This window comes from Achroia grisella, unplaced genomic scaffold, assembly GCF_030625045.1.
Source record: "Achroia grisella isolate CSIRO2021 unplaced genomic scaffold, CSIRO_AGI_Agris_v1 utg2770, whole genome shotgun sequence".
Taxonomy (NCBI): Eukaryota; Metazoa; Arthropoda; class Insecta; order Lepidoptera; family Pyralidae; genus Achroia; species Achroia grisella.
The window spans coordinates 285188-306050 of NW_026712764.1; the positions used below are offsets into that span (position 1 = coordinate 285188).

The 20863-nt window shown below is 31.4% G+C and overlaps 2 protein-coding genes and 1 pseudogene across 2 annotated transcripts; 2 read left to right on the forward strand and 1 right to left on the reverse strand.

Moving 5' to 3' along the window:
* The first annotated feature begins 9840 nt into the window (after window positions 1-9840).
* On the forward strand, window positions 9841-15196 carry LOC131843070 (glycerol kinase-like). The gene is made up of 12 exons (XM_059191666.1): window positions 9841-9962; window positions 10046-10174; window positions 10447-10576; window positions 10683-10900; window positions 11389-11601; window positions 11716-11818; window positions 11902-12009; window positions 12222-12384; window positions 14017-14218; window positions 14355-14484; window positions 14678-14773; window positions 14954-15196. The coding sequence occupies exons 1-12, from the start codon at window positions 9891-9893 to the stop codon at window positions 15049-15051; spliced, it is 1662 nt and encodes a 553-aa protein (XP_059047649.1). The 5' UTR covers window positions 9841-9890; the 3' UTR covers window positions 15052-15196.
* A 357-nt stretch (window positions 15197-15553) lies between these two features.
* Window positions 15554-18975, reverse strand: LOC131843083 (RNA-splicing ligase RtcB homolog; the record flags this gene model as incomplete). Its single annotated transcript, XM_059191679.1, is given in 6 exon segments — window positions 15554-15903; window positions 16273-16437; window positions 17013-17717; window positions 18235-18365; window positions 18679-18771; window positions 18774-18975. Coding segments are annotated over 6 exon segments (1524 nt in total), but the record flags the coding sequence as incomplete, so codon positions are not given.
* A 426-nt stretch (window positions 18976-19401) lies between these two features.
* On the forward strand, window positions 19402-19958 carry LOC131843080 (NADH dehydrogenase [ubiquinone] 1 beta subcomplex subunit 11, mitochondrial-like; annotated as a pseudogene).
* Window positions 19959-20863: the final 905 nt, after the last annotated feature.

A 20863-nucleotide genomic window follows, 5' to 3' on the forward strand; every position in this document is an offset into this window, starting at 1 on the left:
TTCTAAAATAAAAGTAGCCTAAGTTACTCCTTATTACATCAGCTACCTGCCAAAAAAAGTCCCGTCAAAATCAGTCCAGCCATTTCAGAGATTAGCCGGAACAAACAGACAGACAGACAAAAATTGTAAAATATGTTATTTTGGTGTATGTACCGTATTTATATTCATATGCAAGTAGTAAAAAACGGTTATTTCAATATTACAAACAACAGGCTTCAACATTCTCAAGTACCACAAAAAAGATGTTTTTATTAAAAACAAGGTGTTCCCGCGACTTCGTCCGCGTGGAATTTAACTTTATTTTTCTAAAATAAAAGTAACCTAAGTTACTCCTTATAAATCAGCTACCTGCCAAAAAAAAGTACCGTCAAAATCGGTCCAGCCATTTCAGAGATTAGCCGGAACAAACAGACAGACAGACAGACAGACTAAAATTATAAAAATAGTTATTTTGGTATATGTACCTTATATATATTCATATGCATGTAGTAAACATTACAGTAAAATTTTGTCAATAACATAATAGCAACTTAAACATTAAATCTCGGTATATCTATAGACTAGCTGGCCCCAGCGACTTCGTCCGCGTGAAATTTTATTTTATTTTTCTAAAATAACAGTAGCGTAAGTTACTCCTTATTACATCAGCTACTTGAAAAAAAGTCCCGTCAAAATCGGTCCAGCTATTTCAGAGATTAGCCGGAACAAACAGACAGACAAACTGTACTATGCTATACTATGTATTGATTGATATACCTAAAATAAATAAAATATCTGATTTGGACAAAAACTCAAAGGGTAATTTATTTTGAAAAAGTATTTTGAAAATACCTATTTTGCTTTTAGTGTTATAGTACTTTAACTGTTATGTTTTAAGTAACAATGTTTAATTATAATTAATACTACTGCACCAACACTCCGATCGTGCAAAAAAATTTGCTGTTTCATTATTTTTTAGTTCAATTAGTGGTCTACCTAAGTTCTGGGCTAAGGGGGGGGGGGGAGAGTCATGACGCCCCCATGACTCCCATGACCTCCATGACGCTCCCCCCTGGATCCGCCGTTGCGTCTTCTCTTTATTCGCTCAGTAACGTTGTTACAAAAGAAAAGATTCCCGTCCAAAAAATAACAAGTATTGAGGTTTGATCTGGAGTCACGTTACTCCAGACTGATTTCTATAAATATTTAGATTAGATAGACTATTATTCTTGAAATACTAGCTAGACATTATTAAGTTACTGTAGCCATAATGTAGTAGCCCAAACGTGCCAATGAGGAAGCCCTTGGCAAATGCTGCACCCTGATTGGCCCGTTTGAATTGGATCAAGAAGTGGTCGTATGCCAAAAAGGTGGATTTGTATAAAATCGTGTATAAATCGCTTAATTATTATTATTACTCGTCGTGACAGTTGTGGCTCAAAACGGATCAACATTTATATATGGTCATCTGGCATTAGATCAACAAAAGGCCTCCGGATCAACAAGTGAAAAAGGATCAACAAAAAACTACCTATTTATATATATATGAGCCACAAATATATATAGGGGATATTTATATATATATATATATATATATCAGACGTGCCGTATAGGTAGTTTTTTGTTGATCCTTTTTCACTTGTTGATCCGGAGGCCTTTTGTTGATCTAATGCCAGATGACCATATATAAATGTTGATCCGTTTTGAGCCACAACTGTCACGACGAGTAATAATAATAATTAAGCGATTTATACACGATTTTATACAAATCCACCTTTTTGGCATACGACCACTTCTTGATCCAATTCAAACGGGCCAATCAGGGTGCAGCATTTGCCAAGGGCTTCCTCATTGGCACGTTTGGGCTACTACATTATGGCTACAGTAACTTAATAATGTCTAGCTAGTATTTCAAAAATAATAGTCTACCTAATCTAAATATTTATAGAAATCAGTCTGGAGTAACGTGACTCCAGATCAAACCTCAATACTTGTTATTTTTTGGATGGGAATCTTTTCTTTTGTAACAACGTTACTGAGCGAATAAAGAGAAGACGCAACGGCGGATCCAGGGGGGAGCGTCATGGAGGTCATGGGAGTCATGGGGGCGTCATGACTCTCCCCCCCCCTTAGCCCAGAACTTAGGTAGACCACTAATTGAACTAAAAAATAATGAAACAGCAAATTTTTTTGCACGATCGGAGTGTTGGTGCAGTAGTATTAATTATAATTAAACATTGTTACTTAAAACATAACAGTTAAAGTACTATAACACTAAAAGCAAAATAGGTATTTTCAAAATACTTTTTCAAAATAAATTACCCTTTGAGTTTTTGTTCAAACCTCAGATATTATATTTATTTTAGGTATATCAATCAATACATAGTATAGCATAGTACAGTCTGTCTGTCTGTCTGTTTGTTCCGGCTAATCTCTGAAATAGCTGGACCGAGTTTGACGGGACTTTTTTGGCAAGTAGCTAATGTAATAAGGAGTAACTTACGCTACTGTTATTTTAGAAAAATAAAATAAAATTTCACGCGGACGAAGTCGCTGGGGCCAGCTAGTCTATAGATATACCGAGATTTAATGTTTAAGTTGCTATTATGTTATTGACAAAATTTTACTGTAATGTTACTATTACGTTATCCTACACAATTTGTATTATTTTGGATGAATAAATAAATAAATAAATAAATAATAATCTATACATTTAATAAAAATTGGAGTGTCTGTTTGTAATATTGAAAAAACCGTTTTTTACTACATGCATATGAATATATATAAGGTACATATACCAAAATAACTATTTTTACAATTTTTGTCTGTTGTCTGTGTCTGTTTGTTCCGGCTAATCTCTGAAATGGCTGGACCGATTTTGACGGTACTTTTTTTTGGCAGGTAGCTGATTTATAAGGAGTAACTTAGGTTACTTTTATTTTAGAAAAATAAAGTTAAATTCCACGCGGACGAAGTCGCGGGAACACCTTGTTTTTAATAAAAACATCTTTTTTATGGTACTTGAGAATGTTGAAGCCTGTTGTTTGTAATATTGAAATAACCGTTTTTTACTACTTGCATATGAATATAAATACGGTACATACACCAAAATAACATATTTTACAATTTTTGTCTGTCTGTCTGTTTGTTCCGGCTAATCTCTGAAATGGCTGGACCGATTTTGACGGGACTTTTTTTGGCAGGTAGCTGATGTAATAAGGAGTAACTTAGGCTACTTTTATTTTAGAAAAATAAAGTTAAAAACCACGTGGACGAAGTCGCGGGAACAGCTAGTGTATAATATATTAGAGATACCTACCTGTTGAATTTAACTTTATTTTTCTAAAATATAAGAAGTTAAATTCCACGCGGACGAAGTCGCGTGTACAGCTAGTTGTCGGTAGTCTAGCGATTTATCTAGCACACCGCTTTGATTCCTGCTTGGTGGTCGAGGGTTCGATTCCTCGGACGCTGCAAACATTTGTATTCATGAGTATGATTGTTTGTAACGGTCTGGGTGTTTTCTATGTATAGATAATATATATGTATTTACGAAAAAAAACTTTGTATTTATATCAGTTGTCTAGTACCCATAACATAATCTTCAGCTAGCTTAACTTGGGTCTAGATGAAGCTGTGTGAATTGTCCTGAGATTACTATTATTACTATAATAAATCTTTTCAAATCAGCCGATGTTTATTTTTGCCATAATACGTGCTGTTACCATGTGATAATATTACGTACGTACTTATTACTGTTTTAAATGTGATGCGTTCATTATTTATATTTCCTTTGAATTAAAGACAAATGTAAGTATATATATATATACTTACATTTGCACACTTAGTTGATCCAGCCACGATCCGTAGATATTGCTGATTCCACTGTCTCTCTCTTTCTACCACTATAACGGTAGCGTGGCGGAACGGCAACATGTTGCCGTTCCGCGTTCTACCACTATCTTTGTATTCTAATATGCGATGTTGCCGTTCCGACCGAGACCATGCGTTGTTGCCAAATGTATTCGTCGATAGTAGTAGATACTTATACTCGATATATATTTTTTCAACAATTTCCTGCAATAGTGAATCCGTATCGGCATTTTTTTTAAATGCACAAAGATTTTTTGGCTCTGAATATATTTAAAAATCATTTACTTGTGTGTTGATGAATTTATATACTAGTACATGAAGTACCTAATACTTGTTTTGATTTGAATAGGTAGCGATATTATGAATTTATTATACGTAATCTAAAGATTTTGACGAAATAAAAGTAATTAGTTATCTGTTAACCTTGACTTCATGCTGGCACCAGTATTATCAGATGATGAACATACTCTTCGAAAACTTACAGCAGAAATATCGTGTTTGGACTCATTAGATAGGTCTCGATGAATAGAGTTTAAAAAACTTAAAATAAATGGTACATTAGAAATAATGTATAAAAACCCCTTACGTAAAATTCAACCACTTTAAACTTAATAATAATAATAATTAGGAAAAGAGAAAAGCTATACATGCACTGAAAGTAATTGATGCCTTCCACACAATATTTTCAGTATTAAACAACTCTGTTTGTTCAGTAAAAGTGTAAATACACTGGTAACCTTTAATCATATTTTATATGCAAACATTACATATACAAACACTAAAGTTTTATTTCAGAATAGCCAGTAGTTTTCAAGAAATAAGTCTTTGAAATTGTACGTGTAACTTATATATATACCTACTAGTTTTTTCACCATAACAAACAACACCAATATGGCCTAGTTAGTAGTTTACCTGTGTACCAATTAATAATAATAGTAATCTCAGGACAATTCATACAGCTTCATCTAGACCCAAGTTAAGCTAGCTGAAGATTATGTTATGGGTATTGATATAAATACAAAGATTTTTTTCGTAAATACATATATATTATCTATACATAGAAAACACCCAGACCGTTACAAACAATTTAATAATAAGTTAATAGTTTAATAAGTACGTACGTAATATTATCACATGGTAACAGCACGTATTATGGCAAAAATAAACATCGGCTGATTTGAAAAGATTTATTATAGTAATAATAGTAATCTCAGGACAATTCACACAGCTTCATCTAGACCCAAGTTAAGCTAGCTGAAGATTATGTTATGGGTACTGATATAAATACAAAGATTTTTTTTTTCGTAAATACATATATATTATCTATACATAGAAAACACCCAGACCGTTACAAACAATCATACTCATGAATACAAATGTTTGCAGCGTGCGAGGAATCGAACCCTCGACCACCAAGCAGGAATCAAAGCAGTGTGCTAGCTAAATCGCTAGACTACCGACAACTAGCTGTACACTCGACTTCGTCCGCGTGGAATTTAACTTCTTATATTTTAGAAAAATAAAGTTAAATTCAACACGGACGAAATCCCGTGTACAGCTAGTCATCAATAAAAAAACACGTAGGTATCTCTAATATATTATACACTAGCTGTTCCCGCGACTTCGTCCACGTGGTTTTTAACTTTATTTTTCTAAAATAAAAGTAGCCTAAGTTACTCCTTATTACATCAGCTACCTGCCAAAAAAAGTCCCGTCAAAATCGGTCCAGCCATTTCAGAGATTAGCCGGAACAAACAGACAGACAGACAAAAATTGTAAAATATTTTATTTTGGTGTATGTACCGTATTTATATTCATATGCATGTAGTAAAAAACGGTTTTTTCTATATTACAAACAGACACTCCAATTTTTATTAAATGTATAGATGTATAGATTATTATTTATTTATTTATTTATTCATCCAAAATAATACAAATTGTGTAGGATAACGTAATAGTAACATTACAGTAAAATTTTGTCAACAACATAATAGCAACTTAAACATTAAATCTCCGTATATCTATAGACTAACTGGCCCCAGCGACTTCGTCCGCGTGAAATTTTATTTTATTTTTCTAAAATAACAGTAGCGTAAGTTACTCCTTATTACATCAGCTACTTGCCAAAAAAAGTCCCGTCAAAATCGGTCCAGCTATTTCAGAGATTAGCCGGAACAAACAGACAGACAGACAGACAAAACTTGTAAAATATGTTATTTTGGTGTATGTACCGTATTTATATTTAAATGCAAGTAGTAAAAAACGGTTATTTCAATATTACAAACAGACACTCCAATTTTATTTACATGTATAGATGTATAGATTAAAAAAAAAGTAACAGTCATAAGGCTAGTCGTATGCCTAATATATATAATAATGTAATAAATTCATTTAAACAGAAATTGCGGGAACATTATTTAAATTTGTAACTTTTTTACTGTCCTTCTCCTTTTTTCACATCTTTCTGATATATCCATATAGTTCTCTCTATATTTTCTGATTTTCTTACTTTCAATTTGAGACTGTACTTATAATTTGATTATCGGATCATTATGTATTTACTTATATATAATATTTATACATTTATGGGTTATATTTAGATATATATTTATGTATGTATATTGTTATTTTTTTATAGAAATGTATATTTTGCTTATCTTTATTATCTTTATAAATCTTTTTTTGACATTTCTTATTTATATTAGTGCACCGCCAATAATCTTTCGCTGCACCACTCATGGTTGCCTGGTAAATAACGCGGCAAAATATTAAGTCCGCCACATGTACAAATTTTTTTGTGCATTAAAGTTAAAGAAATAAAAAAATACAATACTGTTTAATGAAAATGCGTGTTGTCTAGTGCTTTGAGATGTATCAAAATAAGGTCAACAAAAAAGTCCGTGATGGTATATGTCTATCTCTTAAGGATAACCAACAATAACCATTTTTTATCTTTTACATTTTACGGGATTTTTTTTATCGTATGTTTCCCTTAAAATCATGTAAACTATGTTATTATGTCATAATCTAAAGAAATAATAATATTTTATAGTGACATATCCACTATAAAATACCAAAAAGTAGCAATGTAATTCGTTACGCGCGAATCAGGTGTTATAAGGTCAAAGGTCGGTGCACCCCGCGTATTTGATAAATAGTGCTTCTCTGGATGTCTTTAAGAGAAAATGGCAGTATGTACGTGTATATGTACAAGTCCTTAAGTGTTAAGTTTTTCAAATGTACATACAGTAAAGAATAAATATTTTACTACCTACTTTTTACTTGTATCTATTGTTATCAAAATTAAATTATAAGTTCTTAACTTGACCACGACTATGTGACCCTCTCTTGGCGCCAAAACGAGTGAAAAAATGAACAGCATACGACGACGACGCAGTACCTATAGAGTGGAGCAACTGCTTATTCAGTTTTATTCAACTATTTAGTCCCTCCACCGTTACAATGAATGGAGGCGGATATTACAATGTACGTAGCATTGCGAATATAAAATATCTAGATTAGGTATAATAAATTCATAATTCATAGGCCGTTACGGTATCAGAGCCAAAGTCTTCTTTCTTTGTTTATGTACTGTTAGATGCGACAGCGACTTTGTTTTTATATTACTATGTAATGATTGATATACCTAAAATAAATAAAATATCTGAGGTTTGGACAAAAATTCAAAAGGTACTTAATTTTTAAAAAGTATTTTGAAAATACCTATTTTGCATTTAGTATTTGAAATACAAAACACAAAACTATTTTTGTTTTTAGAGTGACATTTCTATGAATTCACTGTCGATAGCGAGCGGTGCGATGGAAAAAGATAACCGTTTATAAAAATATAATAAATAACCCTGGACAATTAACACAGACTGATACTGAACTGATATAAATAGATATTTTTATTTTGTAAATACATATATAATATACATATAAAACACCCAGACCGATGAAAACAATCGATGACCGATGAGTACAAATGTTTGCATCGTGCGAGAAATCGAACCCGCGGCCATCGGATGTAAAGCGGTGTGACCACCGAGGCAGTCGAAATATATAAATAATCTTATGAATTTAATTTATTCTAATTTGTTTATGTGCGCGGGGTGCGGTGTACGGTGCTCCCCCCTGCCTCCACCGTTGCTGGAGCTTGCATGTATGGAGCATTGCGAATATAAAATATCTAGATTAGTAAATTCATAATTGATAGACCGTTACGGTATCTATATATATTCGGATTAAAATAAGTATCGCAGTAAGGACCAGTATATAAAGTGATCAACACAATTAACTGATTTTTGAAATATATATACAGAGCCAAAAAGTCTTTGTGTATTCAAAAAATATCTAATTTGTTTGTGTGCGCGGGGTGCGGTGTACGGTGCAGGGGGGACCCTGCCTCCACCGTTGCTGGAGCTTGCATGTATGGAGCATTGCGAATATAAAATATCTACATTAGTAAATTAATAAAGTCATAATTGATAGACCGTTACGGTATCTATATATATTCGGATGAAAGTAAGTATCGCAGTAAGGACGAGTATATAAAGTGATCAACATAATTAATTGATTTTTGGAATATATTCAGAGCCAAAAAGTCTTTGTGTATACCAAAAATTTAGCCGTTCGGAGCCATTCAGTCACGAATTATTAGTAAAAAAAGTGTCGAGTATATCGTACTATCGACGAATATATATGGCCGCATCGCAAAATAGAATGCGACGTTGCCATACCGCCTGAGATATACGCGATAGAGGTCAAGTTATTCAGTGCAAAAGGTGGAATCAGCAAGTGTTTAGGTTGTGGCGTGATCAACAAAGTGCCCAAAGAGGTGTTTATATATATATATGTTTATATATTGTATGTAGTGTGTGTATATATATGTATATATCTATATGCGAAGTATATTTGTTGTATGTATTGATATGTTTAATGAATATAAACTACACTTAATGTATTATGTGGTTGTGCGTATATGTAACATATAAATATATGTATAACCGTTTTTTTTTGTAACAGACATGTTTTATTATAATATAAGATAAGTTCCTACATTTAGTGGTCGCACTTGCAAGTATTTATGCACCGATTATAGTTAGACCATACGATGTGACGCAATCATTGCCTCAACGACACGATTTATTTTATTTATAAGTATACCCTACATTTGTCTTGTTTTTTCGTTCAACTCTAAAGTATCGTATAGCATGCTATCTTTAGGTGGGCAATGGTGTCTGAGATACAGGCTAGGCCTAGTTTAGACACTACTGCACTGGACTTGATATTAAATAGTTTTAAGAACTATTGTATATATATGAATTAATATAGACATATAACCTTAGTTAAGTCCTTTTTGTATTTGTTTTTTTTTTTTGCACAATAAAGTTATTATTATTATTATCCATCCTTCTATTCATCCATATTACAAACTTTCGCGTATAAAAAACACCCAGTCCAATACAAACAGTCATACTCGTGAATGGAATGGTTGGATCGTGCGTGGAATCGAACCCCCGATGATCGGATCTAAGGCAGTGTGTAAAACCGTTAGACCACCGCAACCGTCAATGCCCTATACTATACTTGTTTTTCAGTAAAAATAATGTAAATTGCACAAACTATAGACTTCGTAACGACATATTATGGTTTTTCAACAGCGTGCTTGTATGCTTTTTATAGTCGAGGACTTACGTTTAAACTTTTTATTAAAGTACTTATCTCAGTCATATCATCTCTATTTAGTTTCTTCTCATCCTTAATCTGTATTGAAGGTCGTGAATTTTTGACATGATATGACATCTAAAATTCTAAAAACGTAGTTATAAAGTAATCACTTGTACATTGATTGTATTCACATGACATTTTTTCAATTTTTGCATTACATTGCAATGTTATATTGATCTTACTGTACTTCAATGTAGTAGTTTCATATTTGAATCTCCTTAACTTACCTCCTAATTGAAGTTTGTAGTCGTACTATGTTAATCATTATTCAGAGGCATCAGTTATTTCAATATGTAGAATAATTGATTATGCAGCAGTTCGGTAAATTTGGTCCATTAATAGGCGCTATTGATGAGGGAACCTCGAATGTCAAATTTTTGGTAAATTTATTAAATCTTGTAATTTGTAAATACATATGAAAAAGGATATTTTTCATCTTTGTTTTATTTTACTCAAATTCCAGGTTTTTGCTGCTAATACATCTGAAGTGTTAACATATCACCAAATACCCCTGAAACGTTTTAGTCCGCAGGAAGGATGGGTTGAACAAGACGCTTTAGAGATTCTTAATGCAGTATTGGAATGTATAGAGGTAATGTAAAAGCATATATACCAGCTATTAAGTATTTATATATTCTTTTAACCAATTTTTTTTATTTACAAGTTATTAATTTGTGAGATGTTAATAAGTAAAGCTAATATTTAATTATTTATGTTTTTATATATTAATAATATTCCTCATATATTTTTTTAATAACTACTTCAGATTTTTTTAGTTTCCCATTAGGTTGTCTAATAATCTAATCTAATAAAAAATTGTATATATACATATAACTGCTATCTTATTAAAATCTCTAATTTTAGGTAACAACAGATAACTTAAGAAAATTAGATATAAGCCCAGAAGATGTAGTAGGAATAGGAATTACTAATCAGAGAGAGACTACTATTGTATGGAATTCTGTCACAGGCTTACCACTTTACAGTGCTATAGGTAAGAATATTCAATGTATGAAATAAATAATAACATATTTAAATTTATACTGACTTCACACAAAACATATTTAAAAATTTACAAAAATTGTGTATTATTATTTCAGTGTGGTTAGATGTAAGGACATCAAAAATAGTTGATGAACTAGTTAAAAGAAAGGGACCACAATGTGTGAATGCTGTGTCACAATCCAGTGGTCTTCCATTGTCAACATATTTCACCTCTGTGAAATTAAGGTGGTTGCTTCAAAATGTAACTGCTATCAAAGATGCTGTGGCTGTAGGAGAATGCATGGCTGGCACTGTTGATTCCTGGCTAATATGGGTACTTTCATATTACAAATATATTCTTAATCTTGGAAACTACATCCTTATTACACAATAACTATGGTAATTGTTAGAAACCTGGCATGAAGATAAATAGAATTTTGGTATTATTCTACAATTGTTATTGTCAATACAATAATATATTATACTATTATAATAATAATAATAATCTCAGGACAATTCACACAGCGTCATCTAGACCCAAGTTAAGCTAGCTAAAGCTTGTGTTATGGGTCCTAGACAACTGATACAAATACATAGATATTTTTTTTTTTTTCGTAAATACATACATATTATACATAGAAAATACCCAGACCGATACAAACAATCATACTCATGAATACAAATGTTTGTGCCGTGCGAGGAATCGAACCCGCGACCACCGGTTGTAAAGCGGTATGCTAGACCGCTAGACCACCGAGGTCGTATTACTACTATATAATATTAATATAGATTATCTTATTTATATATTACATTATTTTTCAGAACCTCACAGGTGGCAACCGTGGTGGTATACATGCTACAGATGTAACCAATGCATCTCGGACACAGCTCATGTCATTGAAAACTTTGCAATGGGATAAAGGGTTACTGCACTTCTTCGATATACCACAACAAATACTACCAAGGATAAGAAGTTCTGCAGAAATATATGGTTACATCTCAGTAGGATCCCTTCTTGGAGTTCCTATTGCTGGGGTTAGTTACAAGAATTTTATGTGAAGAAGTTACTAATTCTTTCAAGTTAAACTTTCATCACTTACATTTAAAAGATATAAGTAATGAAATTAATGAATTTAAATATTATTACAGTGCTTGGGGGATCAACAAGCTGCATTAGTTGGACAAGGTTGTATGAGATTTGGTCAAGTCAAATGTACCTTTGGAACTGGTTGTTTCCTACTATACAATACAGGTAATAAGGTAATTATATCATAAAATTCGACTAAATATTTTATCTTTTTTAATTATTTATCAATATCAGTGTGATGTTTACAGGTGACTCCATAATACATTCGCAAAATGGTCTTCTCACAACAGTGGCTTATAAACTAGGCCCTGATGCACCACCAGTGTATGCTTTGGAAGGATCTGTGGCAATTGCAGGTAAATATAATTTAAAATCAAATCAAATTCGCCAGTATTTGTTCAGAAAATATAAGTGAACTGTTGAAATGTTTGTAATGTAGGTATTACGTAAAAAAGTGTATGTCCACATATGTACAGATAAATACTAGAATAATCTGAGAGAGATTATTTTAGTATTTATCAGTGCAACAGCATTTGATAAATTATCTGAACATAACATTTTTTGACAGGTGATACTTTACAATGGCTAAAAAATGGCTTAGAAATAATAAATGATGTACAAGATTCTGAAGTAGAAGCATCTGAAGTAAATGATGAGGAAGAAGGTAGTATATGCTTAGTACCAGCTTTTAACGGTTTATATGCACCATATTGGAGAAAAGACGCCAGAGGGTAAATACATTCATAGATTTTTTTTTTCATAATAATCTCAGGACAATTCACAGAGCGCCATCTAGACCCAAGTTAAGCTAGCTAAAGCTTGTGTTATGGGTATTAGATAACTGATACATATATATAGATATTTTTTTTTGTAAATACATACATATTATACAAAGAAAACAACCAGACTGATACAAACAATCATACTCATGAATACAAATGTTTGATGAACCCGTGGACCATTGGTCGCAAAGCGGTGTACCTGCTACTGCTAGACCACCGAGGTCGTCAATACCTATATTATATTATAATAAAAATTTTCATACGCTATTATAATATAATATAGGGATATGTAGTGTTAGTACTGTTAATATTTATATTTATGAGTATTACATTTTTTTTTTAAATAAACAATAGGCATGATGACTGATTTTTAAAAAAAAACTTAAGACTGATAGATAATTACATTTTAAAAAGTACAATTTAAATTTCGCGCAAAAACGCTAGAATAGCAATGGCGTCGTCTGTGACGTCAACCATTCGTAAACACTTGACAAGTGATAACTTATAGTAGAGTTATACGTTTGTTTGTTGAAAGTTTTTGAAGATTTAAGCGCAATAATCATGAATCCCAATGTGTATCGATGGTGTGCGGTCCCTCAATGTACTAATACAATAATAAAAACGCAGAAGTTATTTAATTTACAAATAACGCAAAACAACTTTGTGAGAACGTCGCTCGAACGTTTTTATTTAATATTTTACGGCTCTGGATACAAGTCCTTTTTAGCCCAACATATAATACAAAACCTTAAAAAAATATATATAATTTCTTCTCAGTGTTGGAAATAAATTTATATAAACTATGTACAGCGTTGCCATCACGACAATAAAAAAAAATGCTAAACTGTTATTAAAATTTTCCCAAAATTATGCTAATTGTTTTAAAATAATACTAACATTCCTCAAATAAAACATCATTTGTTTACGTACACGTTTTTATTATATCTTTAAAATAAATTTTATTTTATGTTTTATTCAATTATGTTATAGAACAAAATAAATATGGGAGGAAATGCTAGATTTTCTCCCACTCTAATCGGTAATGCTGACTTTAGATAATTTAGGTGGCATATTAACGACTATCAAGCACTGGTAAAATTTTATAGACTAAAATTTCAATTCAAATTACAGTATGCCTTTATTGTATTCTATTTCTATTTCACATCTTATTGTATAAGAAAAAAGGAAGTGAAAAGATGCTGTTGCACATAGCCTATAAACGGTGACTTGAACAAACACCAAAAAGCAAAACAACTAAAATTATGCCAAATCTAGCATAAAATATGTTATGACAACACCGATGTTGTTTACGAATGAGTGACGTCACGCGCCCCGATTGGTATTGGATCTATCATGGTGGATTGATGTTTAGCATTTTTATTTTTACTAAAATAAATGTAATCTGAAAATAAATGTTTAAATATGAATCAGCCTATCATATAAAATTACATGAAATCCTGTTTTCGGATATTGTTAGATAGTGTCATCATGCCTAATGCCTTAAATATTTCAGGTAGATATTTAATAAAATGTACAGTTATTTTTATTATATCCATAGCTTTTGTATCTTTTTTGCTTCAGAATAATATGCGGGATGACCAATAAAACAAGTCGGCGTCATATAATTCGCGGGGCCCTTGAAGCCGTGTGCCAACAAACGCGTTCCGTGGCCGCCGCCATGGAGGCCGATTGCGCACCGCTGCACCGCCTGCTCGCAGACGGCGGCATGGCGCAGAACTCCGTGCTTATGCAAATGCAAGCTGATGTGCTTGCCGTGCCTGTAGTATGTACTAATTACGTGTCTGTCTTTGTGTGTTTAACACTACATGTATATGCATATATAGTATAAATAATGGAGATGTAACAAAGAAACTTCTTTTATAATACTAGTAATCAATTATATATATTGTCTTTTTCAGATTCGCCCCTTAATGATGGAAAGCACAGCATTAGGGGCGGCGATAGTAGCAGGCCGGGCGTTACGTGTATGGCCCGCGTCTATACCTAGTCCTCCTGCTGATATTTTCCTGCCATCTATAACAAGTGAAGGTACCTAGTTAGATAGATAAAAAGCTTTATTTTTCTAATTTTTACATTATTTACTTTTCTTATGTGACATTACTAAATAAATAAAAAGATAATACTTACATTTCGAATAAATCAAAATTAATAATTTTGTGATAGAATATAATTGATTTTTTCTTTTCGTTAAATATATTAAAAAAATAAAAAAATATTACAGACCGAGAGATTAGACGCGTCAGATGGGAATCGGCTTTAGATCGCTGCATGGGATGGTCAACAAATAACAACGAGGAGGAATGTGCTACTCAGGCTGGTAATTGATTTTGATCTTTATTATAACTTTGTAGAAAATTATATTAGATCATTATTCTGCCGCCTGTTTCATGATCTTTCATCGTATGTCGTGCTATATAACATCCACTGTTGATGAACTGTTTTTTTTTTATGAAGACACCATTACAGTTTTGCTAATAAACAAAGTTTTTGTTTACAGATGAAATAGATAGAACAAATGCTGTTCTTCCACCAGGTCTGTTTTTTCTTGGAACTGCACTACTAGTGATCATAGCAGATAAATTAAAAGCGATTTAGTGTGTAGTTATGTAGTACACAATGGGCTCAACCTCAATAGTCATCGTAACATTATTTCCAAAAATTAGTTTGTACGTAAATTAATAATTTATTCTGTAGTGTTGTTATCTGTTGTGATAAATATATAACAAATTATATTACATTAAAATTTTTATTTCAAATCCTTTTCGATATTGTTAGAAGACGAAGTTACCTTGACCTTAAAGCACCATAGCCATCAACCTATACCATGATGCAAATAAACCAAGGGAACTAAATGCAAAAATTCTTATGGAATTTTCTCTGTTGACTTATTTAATAAATAATTCAGCTATTGTTAACTTCTGCAGACAGAATATTACTTACGAAAATTTGACCAATATAGTGATGGGCCATATGCTTGCTTGCTACCACTGCAGTATAAAAAAATCTATTTTCATTATGTATTATTAATATATAAAATGTATTAATTATGACTTATACCTCTTACAAAATTTGAACAAATTTAATTGTGTAAAACAATGACTTAGTTTTATTATTACACTATTAACTGAAAACAGAGAAAGAGAATAATAAATATCAATAATGAATATTAAATATAGGGACAGTTAATATTACTTAAAAATATCCATTATAAATTAAATTTTATCCCTTTATGACAGCAATGGGCCGTAATTTCACAGTCTTTTTACTTATTCCAGCAGCGTGACATGTATTCACGACGTCTGTAACATTTTTGTATGATTCTGGTGCTTCTTCCATTACTAATTTCGGTGACGCCACGCGGATTGAAATACCCATAGATTCTAACTTTACTAGGACATCTTTGTAATCTATATTTCGTCTAGATTTGGCGCGAGATAATGCCCGCCCCTGTGAAATAAAAATAAATATTTAATTAAAGATATTTCAGGGCCAATAGCATAGACTTTTCTTAAATCTGATAAAGTTTTATTTTGTTGTGATATTATGTCATATTTTGATGATTGATGATATTGTCTGTAACATTATTTGACATTAATTTGGCTTACAAAATAGTCTTAATATTGTCTAATATGTAATTCAGATATTTATTGAAACAGTTTAAATTATCAAATAGTAAAGTAATATTATTACAGTAACTAAGTTCATAAAACTATTGTTGCCAATGCTGTTCAGATCAAATAAAAACATACACTTGCACCTGAATATTTACATATATAAATAAGGGTTTTGATATACTAAAATATATAATATACTAACAGCTCCATGGCATGTAGATCCAAATGTTTCGGTCATTCCTTGATGGGTGCCAGTCAATACATAGCTGCAAGTTCCCATTGTTCCACCAATGAGAACTGGTTGTCCAGTTAATTGATAATCAACTGGTATAAGAGGGTGGTGAGGAGGGAATGCTCTTGTTGATCCCTAAAAATGGAATAAGAATACATAACATAAATTATTAATTAAACAAGCACAAGTATAACTTATTCCACAAAACATGTTAAGTCCACAAAAATAACTTACTTAATTATGAAACTTCAGTTTTGGTGAGTATGTCATGAGTGAGTTTATCATGCTAGATGATATCGAAAAAATATAATTAAATTCAGAACCTCCTTTCAGCAGTCAATTTAATAGACCTACACCAGGAACTTTATTAAATTATGAATATAAAATAATTTTAAACTATCCTTGGGTCAGTTTCTATACCACACCTCGCTCAATTATTAGTAGGGACTAATAATTTCTTTTAATGAAACAAGAATGGTAAATGATACAATTCCCCTAATAAAAAGTAATTATGTTAACCCTTGTCTCTAAACATGAACAGCACCAAAGATAAAATACATACATTGTGATTCCTCTAATGTGTCATGTTATAAATTCTAAGGACATAATACCATGTAATTTTACTAGCAGGACAAATACATGAGAAAGAGTATCAGCATTATTGTATCAATTTTTGTATTAGTTATAAACAATTATAAATAATCTGGTACCTTTCTATGAACAAGTAATGTTTTCACTTTGCCATCTACAACATGTTCTTCCATTTTGGCAATATTATGTGATACATCATATATAACATGCATATCTAAATCATCAGGAGCCATTTTAAACTGTTTGGCAAATGCTTGTCGAGTTAAGAAAGTCATGGAACTGCGATTCACCCAAGCAAAGTTAGCAGCAGCAGCCATTGATTTTAAATAGTCTTGACCTTCTACAGAATTAATTCTTGCACAAGCTAACTGCCTGTCATTTGTCTCAATATTATCTCTCTTCATAGCTTTTTCCATTTGTACTAATGCATCAGTTGCTACTTGATGGCCAAATCCCCTACTACCTGAATGAATCATAACACAAACTTGACCAACTCTTTCCAAACCCATTTTACCAGCTGCATATTTATCATAAATCTCATCAACTACTTGTATTTCAGCATAGTGGTTACCAGCACCTAATGTACCAAGTTGGGGCAGTCCTCTCTTTTTAGCTCTAAGGCTAACTTTAGAAGGATCAGCATTTAACATACGTCCATATTCTTCACAATGTTCTTTATCTTCGGCCCATACATAACCTTCTCTCAGAGACCAGTCCATTCCCATTTCTAAAGCTTCTTCCATATCACGGGCATTCATAGGAATAATTCCTTTTGAACCTACTCCCACAGGAATATGATCAAAAAGGCTTTGAGTTAATTGTTCCTGAAAGTTTTATAATGAATATAATAAATAGAAATTAAATAAGTATCTGGCACCTTTCTAACAATAATAGAATTGTATTAGTAATTATGAGAATAATTTTAGTGTATTACTGTTTCTTATCAAGACTTGAATCACAAATTCAAATACAAAAATTTTCTGCTTTAAAATATGATGTTAAATGGCACTAAATAATAAAAATATGTATAAGAATGAAAATATTCTCATACCTTGAAGACTAGAAATCCTGTCTAACCATATGAGGATTCTCATATTAGTCAAAAAAGCTTTCTAATAGCATGAAATATGATATATATGTATATAATATTACTGTAAAGATAAAAATGTCTCTCATTTACAAAGCTTGAAAGTTACCTTGATTTGATTAACCATTGTAAGGTTATTAAAATAGTTATTATATATTAAGAATATGATTTGTTATAAGTATTCATGCATTGGTATTATTACTACAATCATTTGTATAAACTTTGTAATCGGTATTTTAAATGTGATTTTATACCTTAATTGGCTGAACATCTTTTTCATGTAAGTTTGTCCTTAAAAGACGTACACCACAGTTGATATCAAAGCCTACACCACCAGGAGACACAATTGATTTTGGATCTGACATATCAAAAGCTGCCATATTTCCTGAAAACCATATACAATTTCAACTTCTCTTTATAAAAATTATTATATATACTCGCTTTGTCTGAATAATTTACATGAACAAATATTGATTTACTAAATTATTTACATGTATAATTTACATTACACATGTAAATAATTTTGTAATGTTGCTGTCATTGTAAAATGTTGGTAAAAAAATCAATATTTTACACCTCTGTAATCTAATGTACTAGCACACTGCCTGTTCGGTTCGATTCTTCAAATAGTATAGTATAGTAGTAGTAGTTACGATAGCTTATTATAAGACAGCAAATACAAGCATTTAAATAAATACCTATAGCAAAACCATATCCAGAATGAACATCTGGTAGGCCTACAGACCGGCCAACTATTCCCGGCAATGCTGCTACGTTTGCGATCTGTTTTACGCCGGGTAGAAACCTCCCGTCATACCAGGCCTACAAGAATTTTTTAATTCATCTAACATGAGTTTTTCAAGAGTATTGTTCACATAAAATACTCCTTCAACATTCATGTTAGGTTGGAAACCTTTCTTGATCCTCCAACAATAGGGATTGATCTTCTCTAGATACTTTAATTCTGCGTTATATTCTGACCACCATTTTATTATTTTTATGTAGATTCAATGTATATCTTAATTTCACTATATACACTTATAAATTAAATATATAATTAATAAATATGACAAAATTTAAAAATATATATATCAGTCAAGCAAGCCGATTAAGAACCACAGAGGCCACAGAACCACTAATATTCTTCCGGAATCATCACAGAGTACTAAAGCTAAATTGTAGGCTTCTGTAGTGTGGAGAACGCAGTTTGAAATACCGCGTAATGTCTGTAGGATTATAACTTATTAAACAGCGTATTATAACTTTAGAATAAGCTGTATCATCTTATTAAAAAATATTGAACATTTTATTCTTTATTTTGTATTCTGTCCTCTCTATCTTTAGTATTTGTCCATTCCCAAAAAGATGAAAAAAAGCGTAAAATTCTTTGCCATGTTGGTAATACTCTAAAACTGTCAAAAACTACCAACAGAACAGAATCAATTTGTTTCGTAATCTATCTGAAAAATAGAATTGATTATTTTCGTAATTTGGTGGTAATTTAGTACTTCGGAAAAGAAAGTAGTTTATAATATTTATTATCACCAATGGCTGCCATAATTAAATTCCGGTACATGCCCGTAGTACAAAGATGCGTCTGGAACCACATGAACAGAACATCTAGAAATATTTCTACGTCTAAAAAAAATAGTGATACAGCAACAACTACTTACTTGTGATACTAGTGAAAAAGACAAAAACTGGGTGAGCTACGGATTCGACTACACCAGTAAGGACGAAGATACAAATGCATCACGCCTCTTTCTTTTTCTCCGTATCATTGTGTTTGGTTTTTGGTGGTTTCTTATGGGCCTATTCTCCTGATGTACACATGAGAGATTGGGCACAACGTGAGCATTTTTGGAATTACGCCGTCGTGAGCTGGTCTGCCACCTATCGATCCCTGTTTCATTAACCCAAAATCAATTAAACTACCCTCAGAATGTCGGAATTAGCTGATGTTGAAATTATTATTTAATTCACATTGAACAATGTTCCCAAAATGAACATCGATTCATATCCGACACTTTAATATCACAAATAAAATGACTGTTTCAAAAAACAAAAAGGATATATGGCACAGTTTTGCATTTGGACAACTGAAGCCATGTGAAATGATCATGCATTAAAGATCAATGTTACGTGAAGTTAAGTGGTGCTGTCAAACAATGAAGCTATCAGCTTCCAGTTGCACTAGAAAAGAGATGGGACTGGGTCATCAATCATACAGAAACAAAGTCCTGAAAAAAAATTATAGTCCATCTATATAAGTTAAATATCATTCATTCTTCTCAGTTTGGTAGGACCACATCATAAGCATGTACCATATCTTCTTTTTTGGGTTTTATTTACATCCTCCATGATTATTTATATTTTGGATTGACATGGACTCATTTTGTATCAATTGTTTTCAATTACAATTTAGAAACTGCTGAAATTAATTAGTACAGTTATTTCAATAATATTATATTATTATTGTATATAAATTATCTAAATAGGTAAAATAAATAAAACTAATATGTACATAATTATATCTTTTATTTTGTAAAATTTATACTTTATTTATTTATATGTGGTTGGAGTGTGCCAATACTCATAGAAAATAAAATCAGGAATAAGCCAAATGTAAACACAAATGTGTTCATATTACAACATGCCAGAAAAATACTTTCGTAGGATTAATTAAAAAAAAAAAAAAAAAAAAAAAAAAAAAAAAAAAAAAAAAAAAAAAAAAAAAAAAAAAAAAAAAAAAAAAAAAAAAAAAAAAAAAAAAAAAAAAAAAAAAAAAAAAAAAAAAAAAAAAAAAAAAAAAAAAAAAAAAAAAAAAAAAAAAAAAAAAAAAAAAAAAAAAAAAAAAAAAAAAAAAAAAAAAAAAAAAAAAAA

Bases quoted from the DNA above. Each gene is read 5' to 3' on its own strand.
- LOC131843070 (XM_059191666.1), top strand. From the start codon at position 9,891: ATGCAGCAGTTCGGTAAATTTGGTCCATTAATAGGCGCTATTGATGAG. The intron at 9,963-10,045 runs GTAAATTTATTA...CTCAAATTCCAG, and splicing joins CCTCGAATGTCAAATTTTTG to GTTTTTGCTGCTAATACATC. The intron at 14,774-14,953 runs GTAATTGATTTT...TTTTGTTTACAG, and splicing joins GGAATGTGCTACTCAGGCTG to ATGAAATAGATAGAACAAAT.